Consider the following 20,176-nt stretch of genomic DNA (forward strand, 5'->3'; position numbering starts at 1 on the left):
GGAACAAGCGGAAGTGACGTCTAAGCACAGCTGAATAGCTGTTACAAGAGGTTCTAAATCAGGTTTGTAGAATTTTGCTCTTTCTCTGTTCTTTGTGCTGCAGTTTAACTATTAACCTGGTCTGGAATCAACCCCCGGAAATACTAACCGATGCTTTTCCAACTTGGGATTTTTAAAAAATCTGGTTAGCACTAGGTATATTGTGAAACTCGGACGATATCCGTAGCGAAAAAACTTTGACCAGCACACCGTCCCCCCACTTTCTGCGAATAGAATGGGAACCGTCCAATATACCAACATGCAGTACATTACATAAAACGTTTATGTTTTTAATCTAACATTCTAACACAGTTGTGATATTTCAAAGTTGATTTTAACCAAAATATTTATAAATAAAACCGGAAATCCTGAAAATACTCAGTAGGCTTTGGCAGTATATTTGAAGAGAAACCGTGAACATTTCAGGACTTGAAAAGACAGAAGGAAAGGTCTATGACAGCATGGAAATCAGGAACGATTGATTGACAGGAGAGTTATAGAGTAGATGCGCTGCCGATAGAAAATAAAACTAAAGCAAGAAAATGAAACACAGCATAAGTTATGATTTGTTATTGGCGAATCTGTAAAATGCCTACTTGAAAGATGAAGTAGTCTGGTCAGTTGGGCTAGTGATGTCGCACACTTGCATGTACTGGAGGTTACATATTAAATACACAGGCAAAAGCATTATACACTACCAGAATCAATACAATAAAATATGTGAAGTTGATTATCTGGTCCATTTCTGTGTGATGCCTTGACAAATCAGAATCAACCTGCCTCATTTACAATTTAAACAAAGCTTGACAATTATCTGACAGTCATATTAACTGGTGCATGCTCCACAGTGATACGTCTACTAAGTAGGTACCAAAATATAAATGTTTTTATTTTTACTTTTGTATTTCTTGTAAATTGTCCTGATCAGTGCAAGATGAAAAGCTTTGAGGAAAATATATCTCTTTAGTAATAAACATGATTTAGTTTGCTGCTTGTGTGCACAGATAATGATTTTTATCTTGTTTTTCAGTTGTTACAAATTATCCTGGATAACAGCAACAATTGTGCAGTGGTCAAAATAAGCACTTCATGATATATTGTTCATTCTCCATTTACTGATGTAGAGAAGTTGCATACAAGGTTCAAATCCATATTACTCTTAGGTTAAGGATCTAACCCTATTGATGTATTTTTCCAAGTTTTAAATTTAGGGGGAAAAAAGTGGTCATCTATCATGGTATGTAGGCAGAAGTGGGTACTGCAGATGCTGGAGATTAGAGTCAAGATTAGAGTGGTGCTGGAAAAGCACAGCAGGTCAGGCAGCGTCCGAGGAGCAGGAAAATTGACGTTTCGGGCAAAAGCCCTTCATCAGGAATGAGGTGCCCTTCCTGATGAAGGGCTTTTGCCCAAATGTTGATTTTCCTGCTCTTTGAATGCCACCTGACCTGCTGTGCTTTTCCAGCACCACTCTGATCTTGACTATTCTGGTATGTATACAATCTTCTCAGAAACTGAGTCTTTCTAGCCTTTTATGTTTATTTTACCTTTCTAGCGTTTTCAATATTTTGTGTTTAGCTTTAGCACTGAGAACTCAGATGAACTCACTTCCAGTAAGCAAGGAGAAAATGAGGGCAAGAAGATTGATTTGATTGTTGTCATTTTTTAAAAATACATTGAATCATATTATCAGAGATTATGTTATTGTAATCATTGGACAGCCTAGCGGTTCCCTTACAGAAGATGTGAATGAAAAAAAGTCATTGGAAGTGAATTCCTATTTAATTTTTAAAAAATTATTTGTATTTTTTAAAAAAAATTGAATTGGGCAGCGCATTGGCTCTGTGATTGGCACTGTGAGGTAGCAGTGCTAGGGACCCAGGTTTGATTCCAGTCTTGAGTGACAACTTATCTGAATGGAGTTTGCATATTTTGCCCATGTCTCCATAGTTTTCCACTGGGTACTCTGGTTTCCTCTCTCAGTTCAAAGTTGTGCAGGTTAGGTGGATTGGGCATTCTAACCTGTCCCATAGTATCTAGGGATGTGCAGGCTAGGGGTATTGGCCAAGATAAAATTGAAGGTTTTGTGGCTAGGGTAAGGGGTTGTGTTGACTGGGATGCTCTTTGGAAGGTTGGTGTGATTTCAATGGGCTTAGCCTCTTCCTGCACTGTAAGGATTCTATGAATTTATTTCCATTTCAGTATAGTCTTTTTACAGAGCTATGTGTTGTTGATGTGTAATTTAGAAAGCAAAATCCCTCAAATATTGTAAAGATTAGCCTGACAGGCACATTATGATTATTCTTTTCTGAGCAGACTGGAAAGAATGATATTACCATGGCGAGTCTATCAGATGATGATGGTTAAACACCCTTGGAAAGTCCAAATTCTGACTGCTGGTAAGAAATTTTGATCAGTAAAACTCTATTTCAGTTTCAATAGAATTTCCGTTAACAATCGGACTAAAACAGATTGTTTAGTGACTGTTAGGTTTCTGAAAATATCAGCCATGATTGAATGGCAGAGCAGACTCTAAGAGCTGAATTGCCTAATTTCTGCTTCCTATGTCTTATGGTCTAATGGATTAAGTGCAGGAATAAGGGATTAGAAAAGTTAAGTAGTTTTTGTCTGGTGGTAATGTGATAGACTGAAGCCCTTTTTTTCTGTCCTGTAGATCTCTATGACTCTAAAAATAGAATATGTTAGAACAAGTTAGCATACCTTACATTATTAAACACGCCGAATGGGACACAAAATTCATGTCATCATGTATTGATAAACTCTGAAGCTTTCAACATGCACCTTTAGTACAGTTATGCTTATAGGTGATATTGTATATTGGCAAATCCCACGAAAAGAATCACAACAATGTAAGGTAGAAAACCAGTAACTACAATATGTATCACTAAGCATTCCACAATCTTATCACGAGCACACCAAAATACTACCTAAATGTTATGAGGGTTTCTGCTACTACCACCCTTACAGGTAGAGAGTTTCAGATTCTCAACACCTTCTGCCCCTTATCTTATATCAATATCCTGTGATAATTGATTCCTCCATCAAGGAGAAAAGCTTCTTCCTGTCTGCTCTGTCAATGCCCCTCATTATTCTTTACATCAATCATGTCACACCTCAATTTCCTCTTTTTCAAGGAAAATAACCCTGGTCTCGCTTCATGATCGCAACTCTCCAGCCTTGTTTTGCTGTTATTTTTGTTGTCCTGAATTTTGCCTGAACTTGTCCTAGGTGTTTACCTTGGATTGTTTAACACTCTTGAGTCCTGATGGTTTCCTTTTTGTTTTGCTGTAGTGAACAGAACAAATTGAACTCTATTTAAATAATTCTGAGCATTCTTTTGCACCTTGTCATGAATAAATGTGTTGAAATGACACTATCTGCATCAAAATACCTTGAACAAACAGCTTCATCAGAAACAAACACTATCAAGCTTCTACTGTAATTGTTTTTTCTTGAGATTTTACATTGTCAGGAGTTTAATAATTTACAAAATATATTTTGGTGACATGGCACCACAGTTGACAGATTTGGATTGGTTAAGGGATTTGAGAATTGTGAAGGAGAGTTGAATCTCCAGAAATGTTAAGAAAATGAGAAGACACTGTATGTGTGGACATTGGTTTTTAAAGCAACATGATCATCTGTGACAAGAAGTAGCTGCAAAAACAAACTAAATTTCTTGCTGCACAATGTTTGCTCAGAACATGACGATAAATGCCGACTCCTATTTATTCCCGTTTATGCGTCTCTTGAATCTTTCTCATGTAAAAGATGACTGAAGGATCAGTTCAAATTCCTGAATTCATCTTGAGAAGGTAATGGAATTCTCCTCACACCTTCCCCACCCATTTGCATTTTCCCTCACCCCTCCTCGCCCCCACACGCTCTCTCTTGCCCTCCCCCTCTTGCCTATCCCCATCTCTCTCTTGCTCCCATCCCTCTCTTCCTTCCCCTCTAACCCTTCTGCATATAAACCAACATATTCCTAGCTACCAACAGTTCGGAGGAAGGGTCACTCAACTCAAAACGTTAATTCTGATTTGTCTCTGCAGATGCTGCCAGACCTGCTGAGCTTCTCCTGCAATTTCTGGCTTTGTTTCGAATGCATTAGAGTTGATCTTTCTCTACACCTTCTCTATAGTTTTAACACTGTTCTGCATACTATTCTATTACCCTGATGTACTTATGTAAGGTATAATTTATCTGGATAGCATGCAATACAATACTTTTCGCTGTATATTGGTACTAGTGATAAAAATGAATCAAATCAACCTTTTTTAATTCTAGTCTCTTTACATAATGGCCAGTATGCTCATAATCTTTTTAATTGCTGTGATATCTTACTGAGAGATTTGTGTTTGAACCTTTTTTTTTGCTTTGGTCCTTTCTCAATCCAATCTCTCGGCAATTTACAGCAGAGGAGATGGAGGCTAGGGCAGTTGCATAATCCTCTTGCAGGATGTGGAAGGTAAGGGTCACCACTGTCCCTGCTGACTTCGCCTGCGAGAAGTGCACCTAACTCCAGCTCCTCTCAGACCGCGTTGGCACTGGAACTGGATGAACTTTGAATTATTCAGGAAGCTGAAGGGGTGATAGAGAAGAGTTATCAGGAAGCCATCACACACAAATTACAGGATAAAGGTAGCTGGAGGACTCTCGGGAGAGGGAATGGAAATAGGCAGACAGTGCAGGAACCCGCTGCGGCAGTGTCCCTCCACAATAAGTATACCGTTTTGGATACTGTTGGGGGGGGTGTCAGTCCGATCAGGGGAAAGCCTTGGTGGCCAGGTCTCTGGCACCAAGCCTGGCTCTGTGGCTCAGAAGGGAATAGGAGAGCAGTAGTGATAAGGAACAGATCAGAGATTCTGTGGTTATGAACAAGGCTCCTGTATGGTATGTTGCCTCCCAAGTGCCAGGGTGGGGAATGTCTCAGACAGAGTCTACAGGATTCTTAAGGGGGAGGGAGAGCAGCCAGAAGTCATTGGACCCATCAGTACCAATGACATAGCTAGGGAAAGGGATGAGGATCTGAAAAGAGAATATTGGAAGTTAGGTTGGAAGCTAAAAGGCAGGATGAACAGAGTAGTAATCGTAGGATTGCTACTGGTGCCCATGGCTAGTGCAGTTAGGAATAGACTGAGTGAGTGCAGATGAACACCTGGCTGCAGGGCTGGTGTAGGTTGGAGGGCTTCAGGTATGTGGATCATTGGGATACCTTCTGGAGAAGATGGGACCTGTACAAAAAGGACGGGTTATACCTGAACTGGAGGAGCAGCAGTATCCTGGGTGGGAGGTTCACTAGAGCTCTTCAGGAGGGTTGAAACTAAATTGGCAGGGGAGTGGGAACCGAACTAGAGATCTGAGGTTGGAGTAGTTAGTGCACAGCCAGATGCAGAATGTCTGTGAGCAGGGCTAGATAGTTGATAGCGCAAAGTTGCAGTCAGTGTGGTGGGTTGAAATGTGTCTATTTTAATGCAAGAAGTATCAGGAATAAGGCTTATGAACTTAGAGCATGGATCAGTATTTGGAACTATAATATTGTGGCCATTATGGAGACTTGGATATCACAGGGGCAGAAATGATGGTTGGATGTTCCAGGGTTTAAATGTTTCAAAAGGAAAAGGGGTGGCAGTAAGAGATGGGGAGTGGCATTGCCAATCAGGGATAGTATCACAGCTGCAGAAAGGGAGATCATCAAGGAGGGTTTGTCTACATAGTCAGTATGGGTGGAAGTTAGAAACAGGAAAGGAGCAATCCTTTATTGGGTGTTTTACACAGACCGCCTAATAGCAACAGTGATGGAGAGGAGCAGATTGGGAGGCAGGTTTTGGAAATGTGCAGAAGTAACAGGGTTGCCATTTTTTTGCCACTTTAACTTTGCTAATATTAATTGGAACCTGCTTAGTTCAAATACTTTGGATGGAGCAGTTTTTGTCAGGTGTGTCCAGGAAGAATCCTTGACTCAATATGTAGATAGGTAGATTAGAGAGGAGGCCATATTGGATTTGGTGATTGGCAATGAGCCAGGCGAGGTGAGAGAGTGTTTCAGTGATAGTGATCACAACTCCCTGAACTTTACTATAGCCATGGAAAGGGATAGGAGAAGGCCATATGGGAAAGTATTTCATTGAGGGAGGGGAATTTAAAATGTTATTATGCAGGAACTGGGGTGCTTAAATTGGGAACCAATGTTCTCAGGAAAATGCACAACAGAAATGTGGCTGTTTAAGGACCACTTGCTGATGGTGCTGGATAGGTTTGTCCCACTGAGGCAAGTAAGGGATGGTAGGGTGAAGGAAGCTTGGGTGACAAGGGATGCGAAACATCTAGTCAGGAGGAAGAAGGAAGCTTACTTAAGGTTAAGGAGGCATGGATCAGACAGGGCTTTCGAGAGTTTAGAGGTAGCCAGGAAAGAACTGAAGAATGAACTTAGGAGAGCCAAAAGTGGGCATGGAAAAAGCTTTAGCGGGTAGGAATAAGAAAAACCGGAGGTATTCTAAACTTGAGGAACAAGAAGATGGCCAGAGTGAGGGTAGGACTGATCAGGGATAGTGGAGAGTTCTTGTGCCTGCACTTGGAGGAGATAGGGGAGATCCTTAATGTATACTTTGCTTCACTATTCACTAATGAGAGGGACCTTAATATTTGTGAGGACAGTGTGAAGTAGGCTGATATGCTCAAACAGGTTGATAAGAAGAATGTGCTGAAAAGTTTGAAAAACATGAGGATAGATAAGCTCCCTGGGCCAGATGGATATACCCAAGGTTGCTACGGGAAGTGAGGGAAGAGATTGCTGCACCTTTGGTGATAATCTTTGCATCCTCACAGTCCCCTGGAGGAGTACTGTCAGATAATTGGAGTGTGGCAAATGTTATTCCCTGTTCAAGAAAGGAAATAGGAATAATCCTGGGAATTACACACCAGTCTTATGTCTGTGGTGGGCAAACTGTTGGAAAGGATTCTGAGACAGGATTTATGATTATTTTGAAAACCATAGTTTGATTAGAGTTAGCATAGCTTTGAGAGGGGCAGGTCATGCCTCACAAGCCTTATTGAATAATTTGAGGATGTGACAAAACACATTGAAGAGCAGTGGATGTGGTGTATATGAATTTTAGCAAGGTGTTTGATGAGTTTGCCCTCCATAGACTCCTTCAGCAAGTAAGGAGGCATGGGATAGAAGGGAGTCTGGCTGTCTGGATGCAGAATTGGCTGGCCCATTGAAGACAGAAGGTGGTAGTAGATGGAAAGTATTCAGCCTGGAGTTCGGTTACCAGTGGTGTTCTGCAGGGATCTTTTTGGAACCTCTGCTCTTTGTGATTTTTATAAATGATTTGGATGAGGAAGTGGAAGTTAGTAAGTTTTGGTGATTGAAAAAAGGTTGGTGGGGTTGTGGACAGTATGGAGGGCTGTTTGTAAGTTACACCAGGATATTGACAGGATGTAAAGCTGGACTGAGAAGTGGCAGATGGAGTTCAATCTGGAAACATGTGAAGCGAATCATTTTGGAAGGTCAAATTTGAATACAGAGTTAAAGGCAGGGTTCTTTGGAGGTGTGGAGGAACAGAGGAATCTTGGGGTCCATGTCCATAGATCCCTCAAAGCTGTCACCCAAGTTATTAGTATTGTTCAGAAGGCTTATCAGGTGTTGGCTTTCATTAGCAGGGATTGAGTTTGAGCTGTGAGGTTATGCTACATCTCAGTGGAGCTCTGGTTAGACCACACTTGGAATATTGTGTTCAGTTCTGGTCACCTCATTATAGGAAAGACGTGGTTGCTTTAGAGAGGGTGCAGAGGAGATTTGCCAGGATGCTGCCTGGACTGGAGGGCATGTCTTATGAAGAAAGGTTGAGGGGGCTCGGGCTTTTCTCATTGGAGTGAAGGCAGATGAGAGGTGACTTGATAGAGGTGTACAAGATGTTGAGAGGCATATCTAAGAGTGAATAGTCTGAGGCTTTTTCCAAGTACAGAAATGACTATCACAAGGGGGCATAAATTTAAGGTGATTTGTGGACGGTTTAGGGGAGATAGGTTCTTTTCACAGAGTGGTGGGTGCGTGGAATGCCAGCAGTGGTAGGAGAGTCAGCTACATTAGGGACATTTAAGCGACTGTTGGATAGGGACATGGATGAAAGTAAAATAAACGATATGTAGGTTATTTTGATCTTCGAATAGGATAAAAGGTCGGCACAACATCGAGGGTCGAAGGGCCTCTACTGTTCTATGTTCATGCCTCGGTCAGAAATACTGCAACCAGATGCAGTGTAAAATGTCTTTGTATCTGGCTCAATGACCAGTACATGAAAGCGAAGTGACATTTCTAATTGGAACAGCCAAAGGCGTACGCATTTATATTCTTGAATGCCCAATTTTTAGTCTTGTTTTTCTCCCTTTAGTGCACTGCCAGAGTTATAATTCTTAGGTTATTCCTATTCCTACCAATAGTTTGGGTGAAGTGATGGATAGAAAGATTTATGTTAAGGCCTTGGAGAGAGTACAATATTTCCTACAATAGCACTGTGGTGAGGTACTGGAGAGATTGATGTTGATGGGCTTCTTAAAGCAGAAGATTTGAGTGAGGTGTTCAAAGTCATCAAATCAAGAGTAGTTTTATTTGTCATTTCTATCAAGTACGACTGATATGGTAAAAACGAGACAATATTCTTTCAGGACCAAGGCGCTACATGAACAATAACAAACTACAGTGTAATAAGGAATGAACATTAAGTAAAAAAAAAATTGTTTTAGCAGTAACTCAAAGTCTTGCAACGAATTTCAGATGAAATAAAGTGTGATCATTTAAGTATTCAGGAGGCTGAATTCTGTATGATGCTGGGGAAGAAACTTGCACAGTCTGGCCGTGAGACCGAATGTTCCAGTATCTTCCGGCAGATAGGGCAAGAGTTTGAATGTGGGATGTGTGGAGTCTTTCACAATGCTCTCAGACTTGCAGATGCAGCATGTGGTGTAAATGTCTGTGATGGAGGAAAGAGAGACCCTGATGATATTCTCAGCTGTCCTCACTATCCATTGTAGGGTCTTACATTCTGAGGCAGTGCAATTCTCAAACTAGTGATGTAGCAGCTCTGGGTACTCTCAATGAACCCTCTGTAGAATATAGTGAGAATGGGGGATGGAAGATGGGCTTTCCTCAACCTGCCCAGAAAGTAGAGAAGCTTTCTTGGCCATGAAGCTGATGTTGAGGGATCAGATGAGATTTTTTCCAGGTGGATGCCAAGAAATTTGGTGCACTTCATGATCTCTACAGGAGAGCTGTTGATGTCCAGTGGGGGAGTGGTCATTCTGAGCCCTTCTCAAGTCAACAACCATCTCTTATTGTTTTGTCCACATTCAGAGACTGGTTGTTGGCTCTGCACCAGTCTGCTAACTTCTTTGTATGCTGATTCATCATTCCTGCTAATGAGACCTACTACAGTCATGTCATTAGTGAACTTATGATTTGATGGAATAAATAAGGTAAAATTATACCCAGCAGCATAAGGGTCAGTAACCAGAGGTTTCAAATTTTAAGACTAGAAAATGAGCCTGAGACTACATTAGGAAATGTTACTTTCACTGAGTGAATTGTATTCTAGAATACACTGTCTGAAAGGTGCTAGAGGCAGATTAAATAACTTGTAAAATATAATTGGATAATACATAAAGGAAAAAGAATGACAGCTGTGGAGAAAGTTCCATCCTTCTGTTCTAACTTGAATGAACTGCCAAACATCTGGCTCCAGTGGAGTGGGCTGAAGGTGTGTACTTTAATGCTTGCTTTTGTTGTCACTTTTTATACAGCACATGATTGTTTTACTGTGTATGAAATTAGCACAGCTGTCATCTTGCTTTGAGAGTGGAAAGAAGGCATGATCACAAATCCTTCCTTAATAAGATGCTATTTGTATACAACTAGAATCAATGTAAAGTGAAAGATGAATTGAATATTCAGGTGTAACACTAGAGGGCAGCCAGATTCAGTTGGTTTCATTGAGTAGATAGGAGAAAGTGAGGTCTGCAGATGCTGGAGATCAAAGTTGAAACTTTATTGCTGGAAAAGCACAGCAGGTCAGGCAGCATCCAGGGAACAGGAGATTCGACGTTTCGGGCACAGGCCCTTCTTCAGGAATGAGCAGAGAGTGTTCAGCAGGAGAAGATAAAAGGTAGGGAGGAGGGACTTGGAGGAGGGGAGTTGGAAATGTGATAGGTGGAAAGAGGTCAAGGTGAGGGTGATAGGTCGGAGTAGGATGGAGGCGGAGAGGTCAAGAAGAAGACTGCAGGTCAGGAAGGCGGTGCCGGGCTGGAGGGATCTGGCTGAGACAAGGTGGGGGGAGGGGGGATGAAGAAACTGGTGAAGTCCAAGTTCATCCCCTGCGGTTGGAGGGTTCCCAGTCGGAAGATAAGACGCTCCTCCTCCGACCGTCGGGTTGTTGTCGTTTGGCGGTGGATGAGTCCAATGACCTGCATATCCTCGGTGGAGTGGGAGGGGGAGTTGAAATGCTGTGCCACAGGTTGGTTGGGTTGGTTCGTCCGGGTGGCCCAGAGGTGCTCTCTGAATCGCTCCGCAAGTAGGCGGCCTGTCTCCCCAATATAGAGGAGGCCACACCGGCTGCAGCGGATGCAGTAGATGATGTGGGTGGAGGTGCAGGTGAATCTGTGGCGGATATGGAAGTTTCCCTTGGGGCCTTGGAGAGAAGTGAGGGGGGAGGTGTGGGCGCAAGTGTTGCACCTCCTGCGGTTGCAAGGGAAGGTGCCGGGAGTGGTGGTTGGGTCGGTGGGGGGTGTGAATCTGACAAGGGAGTCGCGGAGGGAGTGGTCTCTACGGAAAGCTGATAGGGGAGGGGAGGGAAATATATCCTTGGTGCTGGGGTCTGTTTGGAGGTGGCGGAAGTGACGGCGGATGATGCGCTGTACATGGAGATTGGTGGGGTGGTAGGTGAGGACCAGTGGGGTTCTGTCCTGGTGGCGGTTGGAGGGGCGGGGCTCAAGGGCGGAGGAGCGGGAAGTGGAGGAGATGCGGTGGAGGGCACCGTCGACCACGTCGGGGGGGGAAATTGCGGTCCTTGAAGAAGGAGGCTATCTGTGTTGTACGTATTTTGAACTGGTCCTCCTGGGAGCAGATGCGGCGGAGACGAAGGAATTGGGAGAATGGGATGGCGTTTTTACAGGGGGCAGGATGGGAGGAGGTGTAGTCCAGGTAGCTGTGGGAGTCGGTAGGTTTGTAGTAGATGTCCGTGTTGATTCGGTCGCCTGAGATAGAAACAGAAAGGTCTAGGAAGGGGAGGGAGGAGTCCGAGACTGTCCAGGTGAATTTGAGGTCGGGGTGGAAGGTGTTAGTGTAGTGGATGAACTGTTCAACCTCCTCGTGGGAGCACGAGGTAGCGCCGATACAGTCATCAATGTAGCGAAGAAAAAGATGGGGGGTGGGGCCAGTGTAGTTGCGGAAGATGGATTGTTCCACATACCCTACGAAGAGGCAGGCATAGCTGGGGCCCATGCGGGTGCCCATGGCTACTCCTTTTGTTTGGAGAAAGTGGGAGGATTGGAAAGAAAAGTTGTTCAGGGTGAGGACCAGTTCGGTCAGTCGAAGGAGGGTGTCGGTGGAAGGGTACTGGGTGGTACGGCGGGAAAGGAAGAAGCGGAGTGCTTTGAGTCCTTCGTGATGGGGAATGGAGGTGTACAGGGACTGGATGTCCATGGTGAAGATGAGGCGTTGGGGACCGGGGAAGCGGAAATCCTGGAGGAGGTGGAGGGCGTGGGTGGTGTCACGAACGTAGGTGGGGAGTTCTTGGACTAATGGGGACAGGACCGTGTCGAGGTATGCCGAGATGAGTTCGGTTGGGCAGGAGCAGGCTGAGACGATGGGTCGTCCGGGGCAGTCAGGTTTGTGGATTTTGGGCAGGAGGTAGAAACGGGCGGTGCGGGGTTGTGGGACTATGAGGTTGGAGGCGGTGGATGGGAGGTCCCCTGAGGTGATGAGGTTATGGACGGTCTGGGAGATGATGGTTTGGTGGTGGGGGGTGGGGTCATGGTCAAGGGGACAGTAGGAGGAGGTATCTGCGAGCTGGCGTTTGGCCTCAGCGGTGTAAAGGTCAGTGCGCCAAACTACTACCGCGCCTCCCTTGTCAGCTGGTTTGATGGTGAGGTTGGGGTTGGAACGGAGGGAGTGGAGGGCTGCGCGTTCCGAGGGTGAGAGGTTGGAATGGGTGGGAGGAGTGTGGGAGTTCAGGTAGCGGTTAATATCGCGGCGGCAGTTTGCTATGAAGAGATCGAGGGCAGGTAGGAGGCCAGCACGGGGTGTCCAGGTGGACGGGGTGTGTTGGAGGTGGGAGAAGGGGTCGTCAGAGGGTGAGTAGATAGACACAGCTACAAGCCTTCTTCGCTGTTTATTTCCAGAACACAAGGAGAAGGAAGAGCTAACGCGGTTAGATTAGATTAGATTACTTTACAGTGTGGAAACAGGCCCTTTGGCCCAACAAGTGCACACCGACCCGCCGAAGCACAACCCACCCATACCCCTACATTTACCCCTTACCTAACACTACGGACAATTTAGCATGGCCAATTCACCTGACCTGCACATCTTTGGACTGTGGGAGGAAACCGGAGCACCCGGAGGAAACCCACGCAGACATGGGGAGAATGTGCAAACTCCACACAGTCAGTCGCCTGAGGTGGGAATTGAACCTGGGTCTCTGGCGCTGTGAGTTTGCATTTGGTTTGCACATTTTCGGTCTGAACCTTATTAGTGATGTTGGTGCTGTTGCTTGTGCTGATACCTGCAGTCGGAGTAGTAGAGAAAATGGAAAGTGAATCTAAGTTTAATTAAGTTTCTCGTCGCTATCAGTTCACTGGGTAGTATCCTCTGAGTTGGATAAGTTTGAGTTTGTACTATTTTCCAGCACTTCCATATAAAAATCTAATACTGAGCAAGATTTGCAAGTCACATCTTTCAAATGTGATGTTTAAAATGAGGCTTCAATTGCCCCCACAGTTGGATGTAAAAGATTCTAAGGTGCTATCTCAGAAGTGGAGGGCAGTTACCCCAGTGTTCTGTCAAATTTTTATCCTTTATCCTTTATCCTTCATCCTTCAATGTGGTAATTATTACATTGTAGTTTGTGGCAGCTTAGTCTGTACAAAAGAGCTGCTGTTCTGCCTTTATGAAAAGCTGGAAAATCTTTGGTATGTGTGACAATTGTCAAAGTAGCTAATAAATAAATATTTTTACGGCTTATGAGGACTGCTTATTATCATGCGGCATCGTTTAGTAAAAAAGGAATGGCAATCCAAAGTTGGCTTTTTCATAACTATTCTGTGACTTGTCAAGAGCAGAGTATTTGCTACTGTCTATGGCAAAAGCAGCAGTGCTATAAAGTTGAGCATGAACTGGTTTTAATTTTCTTAATAGTTTTGATACTTGTGTTGTGGCAGATAACATTAAGTCAGTTGTAATCTTAGTTAAATTGTTGACCCATCATGCCTATTCCTTTCTCAAACTGTATGACATTTGCTACTGTTAGTCTGCACCAGTTCCCTCATGATTCCTTTGTTTTCTGAACTGATTAGGCTCCTGGTCCAATTTTATTAGTATCATCTTTGTTTTCACATTCAATTGCCTTGACGCTACTTATCTTTATTCACCAGCCAGTCAACCAAAGGAGGGCTCCAAGCTTTGTCAGTTTAGGTCTCTCACGCTCGCTCGCTCTCTACGTAATTGTGCGGTTTTGAGTCAAATTTTGTTCATTTGTCTTCCCTGTTTTATTATGTTAGAGGTGCTGTATAAATTCAGCAATGGTGGATTTTTGATTAATGTGACTTGCAAAAATTTTTCAAAATTTATAAAAGTCCTGAACTTTGAGATGTAGGGATCTGAAATAGCAACAAAATCTTACTGTGTCATAGAATCTAGTGGTCTAGACTTCTATTGTGGGTGTTTTCCATCAAAGAATTGCAGTACAACTGACTTTGTTTACCAATGTTCATTCAAACACAGAAAATGATAGAATACATTTTAGGTCATTGTGTAGAGAAAGCTTTGAACTTTTGCATTCCTTTCTTTTTGTGAGCGAAGAAGTGAGTTTGAAAGGCTTATTTCATAATAGAGTCACATACAGAGAGAGTCTTGAGTTCATTGCCTGGTCTATGCTGTGTTGGTTTCACCTATGGCAACAATTTGGGTTGTTGGTAAATGAAAAGGTGAAGTCAACAAAAATTCCTGGGCTGAGAAACAGCTGCCAGCGTCCATGGAATTGTGATCCCATTTTAACAAGTAAAAACTTTTAAAATCACTTGGAGATCAGAAGAATTTGTCATTTTTAATTCTAGTTCACTTTAGCAATAACATAACTGCACTTTTTGAATGAAGTTTTCCTTTATTGGAATGAATGATGAACCATAGTTATATGTCAGACACCTTCACTAATTAGATGTTCATTTGTTTGCTAAGTAGGAGCGTCAAAGTGCCCATTTTATACTTCATTTAGATAACTTTCATTTCTTCCAAAACGTAATATATAATTTTACTGGAAGATGATCACTTGCGTAACCTTGTCAGCATGTACGTTTGATTGTGTTCATCTGAAGCATTCAATGATATTTACTTCACTGATTGGATGAATTGAATCCTGTGAAACCTTCTGTTTGAATGGCTGTTACACAAGTAAAATTATATTGTGAAGAGTTACAAAATTGAATCACAGAGGACGTAATGCTGTTTTTAAAATGTCTTTTTCTTTTGTACACTGTTAGAGCAGAATGTTGGGTTGTAAGTTTGCTCGTTGAGCCGGTAAATTTGTTCTCCGATGTTTTGTCACCATGTTAGGTAACATCATCAGTCAGCATACGATGAAGCACTGGTGTTCAGTCCCGCTTTCTATTTGTGTGTCTTGGTCTGTTGTGGTGGGTGATATCACTTACGGTTCTTAGAAGTTGGTAAATAGGGTCCAAATTGATGTGTTTGTTAATGGAGTTACAGTTTGAATGCCAGGCCTCTGAGTTCCTGTGCATGTCTTTGTTTAGCCTGTCCCAGGATGGGTGTATTGTACCAGTTGAACTGGTGTCCCTCTTTGTTTGTGTGTATGGATACTAATGATAAATGGTCATGTCTTTTGGTGGCTACTTGGTGCTCATGTTCCCTGGTGGCTAGCTTGCAACCTTTTTTCTGTCCAATATAATGTTTGTTGCAGTCCATGCAAGGTATTTGTATATGACATTCATTCTGCTGGTTGTTGGTATGGGGTCACTTAAATTCATCAGGAGCTGTTTCAGGGTAGTGGTAGGTTTGTAGTCTGGTCATCTCAAAGATGTCTTTAATGTATGGCAGGGTAGCTCGAGTCTCTGGTCGTGTTGTCTTCTTGTTTAGGCCTGTTGTGTAGGAATCAGCGGACTGCGCTTATTGGGTACCCTTTCCTGAATATGTTGTATAGGTGTTTTTCCTTGGCTTCTCATAGTTCCTAGGTGCTGAAGTGTGTTGTGGCTCATCTAAATAATGTTCTGATGCAGTTCCATTTGTGGGTGTTGAGATGATCGCAAATGTAGTTGAGTATGTGGTCAGTGTGTGGCTTTTCTGTAGATGCTGGTCTGCAGCTCTCGGTTTGGTTTTTCGTTCTAATGTGACATCTAGGAAGGAGAGTTTGTTGTCGTCGTCGTCGTCCTTTTACACCAATAAGGATGTTGTTTGTGTTAGTGGGTTTCTTCTAATTTGTTGCATTTTGTGATGAGAAAGGTGTTATCCACATTAAGGACCCAAAGCTTGGGCTGGATAGTAGGAAGCCCTTTGTCATCACAAAATGCAATATATTAGAAGAAACCCACCAAAACATAAGCAACGTCCTTCCTGGGATAAAGCTCATGAGAGAGGAAGAGAACAACAACATACTCCCCTTTCTAGATGTCACAGTAGAACGAAAACCTAATGGAGAGCTGAAGAACAGCATCTCCAAGAAAGCCACACACACTGACCAGATACTCAACTACAGAGCAATCATACCAACACCCACAAATGGAGCTGCATCAGAACATTACTTAAATGAGCCACAAAGCACTTCAGTGCCCAGGAACTACAAGAAGCTGAGATAAAACACCGGGTACAATGTATTCAGGAACAACGGGTACCCGATTTAAGCGCAGTCTCCCGATACCTAAACAAGAAGACACAACATGACCAGAGACTCGAGCTATCCTGCCATATGTTAAAGACATCTCTGAGATGACAACTAGACTACTCCTGACCCCTAGGCATCCTGGTAGCCCATAAACCTACCACCACACTGACAGAGCTCCTGATGAATGTAAAAGACCCCATAGCAACAACCAGCAGAATGAATGTTACATACAAAGTACCCTACAAGGTCTGCAACAAATATTACAGACGGGCTGGAAACTAGTCACCAGGGGACATGAGCACCAACGAGCCACCAAAAGGCATGACCAACTATCACCAGAATCTATACATACAAACAAAGAGGGACACCATTTCGACTGGGACAATACATCCATCCTGGGACAGGCTAAACAAAGACACGCACAGGAATTCCTAGAGGCCTGGCATTCAAACCGTAACTCCATTAACAAATCAGTTTGGACGCCATTTACCAACCTTCTCAGAAGAAGCAGAAGTGATATCACCCACCACAACAGACCAAAGTACATAAACAGCAAGCGGGACAGAACACCAGCACTTCTTCAGAGGGTCACTGGTGATGTTACCTAGCATGGTAATGAAACGTCTGAGAACAAATTTACCAGCTCAGTGAGCAAACTTATAACCTGATCCACAACTTGAGCTACAAATCTTCTCCAAAGCAGAATGTGTTATGACACAGAAAAATACAATAGACAGAAATGAAGTTAATGTTCCCTCCTCAGTAAATTACTACAACCAGCAAGTATCAAGTAGCAGCCAAAATGTTTTCTCATGAAAGAAGACACTCAGTGGGATAACTTTTGAGGTTGCTGCCATAGATCATTTCGATTAAGGAACGATGCTTAACTGAATCTGATGTTAAAGAGGGACAAAGTAAGTTTGTGAAACCAATTTAACCCTTTAGACAAATAAAAGGAAATTGTACATTTCCCTTCCATTTACCACTTCCACAGTTTTATATTAATCCTTAAGGGGGGGAAAAAAGGAACTTAACTGTTCTATGTTCACTGTAGTTTTTAATGTCATATTTGGCTATTATCATAACTGGATGGTTGTAGTACAGTGCTGCCACCAGTACCCCGTAGCCTTTTGTTTTCAAGCTGTTCTGACATGTTTTGAAAGTGGGGCAGGTAGGAGTTGAACCCAGCCTCCTGGCCCAGAGGCAGGGATATTGCCACTGTGCCTCAAGAGACATCCACACCACGCCTCCTCTCTATGCTCAGTTAAGGGTCTGCCTAATTATTAGTGAGAGTATAGACCACTTGTGAGTCTTAACAAGAAGACTTGCCGTAAATAGCAAGAGTTAGTTTATTGCATGATAACAATATGTACATGAGACATTGACTTCATTATGTGAATCTGTAGGGATCTAGATGTTACTTCTGACCCCATTGCAATCTCAATCAAGATTGTGATTCTTCAGTCAAAGATTATGACATTATCACATTGAGTTTTGTTCAACCTAATTTTGACATTAACTATTTCAGGACTATTACCTTACATAATATGCAATAAATAGAAATTTGAATACTGTCTGATTTCCACATAATAGCACTCAACTCGAGGGTGCACTTCTGTTGCTGATCAAGGTGAGGGTAGTGAAGTCTGCATAAAACCGGGATTATTGTTGAGATTTTCCCAGTCATTTGCTTTTGCACTGTTTGTGACCACAGCTGGTGGTATATGTAACTGCATTTACCCATAAAACATAGGATGTCCCATGTTTTGATTTATGCATTTATGCATATATTTTACCTTTTTTTCATTTCAACCATTTGGGAGATGGTAGTGTAACATTGCTGTCATTGTAGAAGGTTATTTTGACCTTTTTGTTTTAAGAGAGGGTTTAAGGCAGAGGCAGCAAACTGGCTGCTGAAGATGACTTAAATAAACAACTTGTGAGGCCTTTAGGTTTTTTTTAAGTTAGAAAATGGATGTGGCCAACTCTCTCAGATCCAGATTTCTGGGTTTTGATTTTTTTCAGTAACTGCAGAAGCTATTTGGGGCCTCAAAGTTTGAGATTTCACTGAATATTTCTTGGATGCTACACTTTGAATTTTCTCTTGGTGAATTTTCTACCTGGATTTGAGAACTGCATGTGACAATCTGTCTGAATTTGCCTTTTTGCCAAGGGATGTCTTAATGGGATGTGATTGTATTGGAACTTTATCTATTATCCATTTGTTATTCCTACTATAGTGTTTAAATAACTTGTTTTGTTTAATGTTGAGTAGTTTGACCAGTTGCCTCACATATGGAACACTCACTTCACATCTACCTTTTAAAAATAAGAAAGCGTCTAGGCTATGTTCTTAAAACATTTTGAGGGGGGTCTGGTCTGGTCCAGCGGTGTGGTGGGAATGTAATTAGACAAGTACTCCAGAAGCCCTGACTAATGTTGTGAGGACATGGGTTCAAAGCCCACCATGATGAATTTGAAGTCAAATTTTGAAAGTCTGGAATTGAAAGTTAGTTTCGTGGTTACCATTACTATCTGATCCACAAACGTCCTTCTGGGAAGGAATCCTTACCTGGTCTGGCCCACATGTGGCTCCAGCTGCACAGAAAAGTGGTTAACTCACAAACAACTGGTAAGTCTCTGTTTGAGTTCACTTAGGAATTGGCAACAAGCGCTAGTCTTACCAGCGAAGCTTGCATCCCATGAAAAAATGAAGTTGGTGAAAGTCCAGACTTCAAACAAGACAATTAACTGAGGTATTAAGTTTCATTTTGTTTGTGTAATGTTTGAGAGTTAATGTGTAAAATCTTATTTTTATGTTAGTTAAAACTTAATATTTAGCTTTGTCCCAGTATTCATAATTTTTCAGATGCCCACTACAGAACAGTACATCTGCTTCAAGGTATCTGAAGTCATAGAATCCGATGTACAGCATGGAAACAGACCCTTTGGTCCGACCCGTCCATGCCCACCAGATATCCTAACCCAATCTAGTCACACCTGCCAGCATCCGGCCCAAATCCCTCCAAACCCTTCCTATTCATATACACATCCAAATGCCTTAAATGTTGCAATTGTACCAGCCTCCACCATTTCCTCTGGCAGCTCATTCCATACCCGTACCACCCTCTGTGTGGAAAAAGTTGCCCCCTTAGGTCTCTTTTTCTTATCTTTCCCGTCTCACCCTAAACCTATGCCCTCTAGTTCTGGACTCCCTGACCGAGTAATGCCATTGAATTTTCCAGGTTATTTTAAATAGTACTATCTGCTGTTCAAAATCCAAACTTCCACCAACTTTATTTCTTCATGGATGCAAGCTTTGCTGGCAGGGCTGGTATCTGTTACCAATCCTTAATTGACCTTAAACTAAGTAACATACCAAGCAGTTCTGAGTTAACCACTTTACAGTGCAGCCTTATCACTGGATGATTGAGTAATAAAATGCATTATTATTTTGCAATATATGCAAAATTAATGCGAACTTTACTTCTGACATCATGCTGAAAGTTTAGTTTAATGTTTTATACTTGAGCAACGCATAAAGAAACAAGCATGAATACCTTTGGTGTTCCTGGTTCTTTGAGTGCAGAGACATCTTGGTACCAAATTATTAAGCCAAATATCATTTCTTGCCAATATAGGAACATGAGTAGCCCATTTACCTCCATTTGAGCCTTTTTTCTGCATCCCTAACTAGAAGAAATAGTTTATCTTTTTTTTAAATCTGTTAAATCTTGAATTTGGTCATAACTTAACCTTTTTGAAATTCTGCAGAAAATTTGTATAATCTCTCCTCATAACCCCTGATGTCTGTTTTATTCCCTACAGTATCAATATATCCTTTCTAAGGTGTGGTACCCAGCTCTGATCATAGTACTCCTAGTGGGGTCTAACTGGGTTTTGTATAGCCACAGCATAATTTCTGCATCTTTGCACTCTAGTGCTCACAATATAAAAGCCAACATTCCATTGGCTTTTTTTAAGATTAGATTCCCTACAGTGTGGAAACCGGC

General features: G+C 42.4%; 1 protein-coding gene across 7 annotated transcripts in view; it reads left to right on the top strand.

Annotated features, from left to right (window-relative positions):
* mpv17 (mitochondrial inner membrane protein MPV17) overlaps positions 1 to 20,176 on the top strand; it is a 101,336-nt gene continuing 81,160 nt past the window's right edge. For 2 of the 7 annotated variants that reach the window (XM_087979800.1, XM_087979803.1), the window contains exons 1-2: positions 1 to 62; positions 2,353 to 2,435. In XM_087979800.1, coding sequence (XP_087835926.1) covers positions 2,363 to 2,435 — 73 coding nt within the window. In that variant the 5' untranslated portion in view covers positions 1 to 62; positions 2,353 to 2,362. Of the gene's footprint in view, positions 63 to 1,094; positions 1,180 to 2,352; positions 2,436 to 20,176 lie in introns of those variants that run through there. The other 5 variants (XM_087979802.1, XM_087979801.1, XM_087979799.1 and 2 more) reach the window with 3 other exon arrangements.

Source organism: Chiloscyllium plagiosum, unplaced genomic scaffold (genome assembly GCF_037043375.1).
Source record: "Chiloscyllium plagiosum isolate Xiang-an unplaced genomic scaffold, Cpla_swu_hap1 HiC_scaffold_3, whole genome shotgun sequence".
NCBI classification, from domain to species: domain Eukaryota; kingdom Metazoa; phylum Chordata; class Chondrichthyes; order Orectolobiformes; family Hemiscylliidae; genus Chiloscyllium; species Chiloscyllium plagiosum.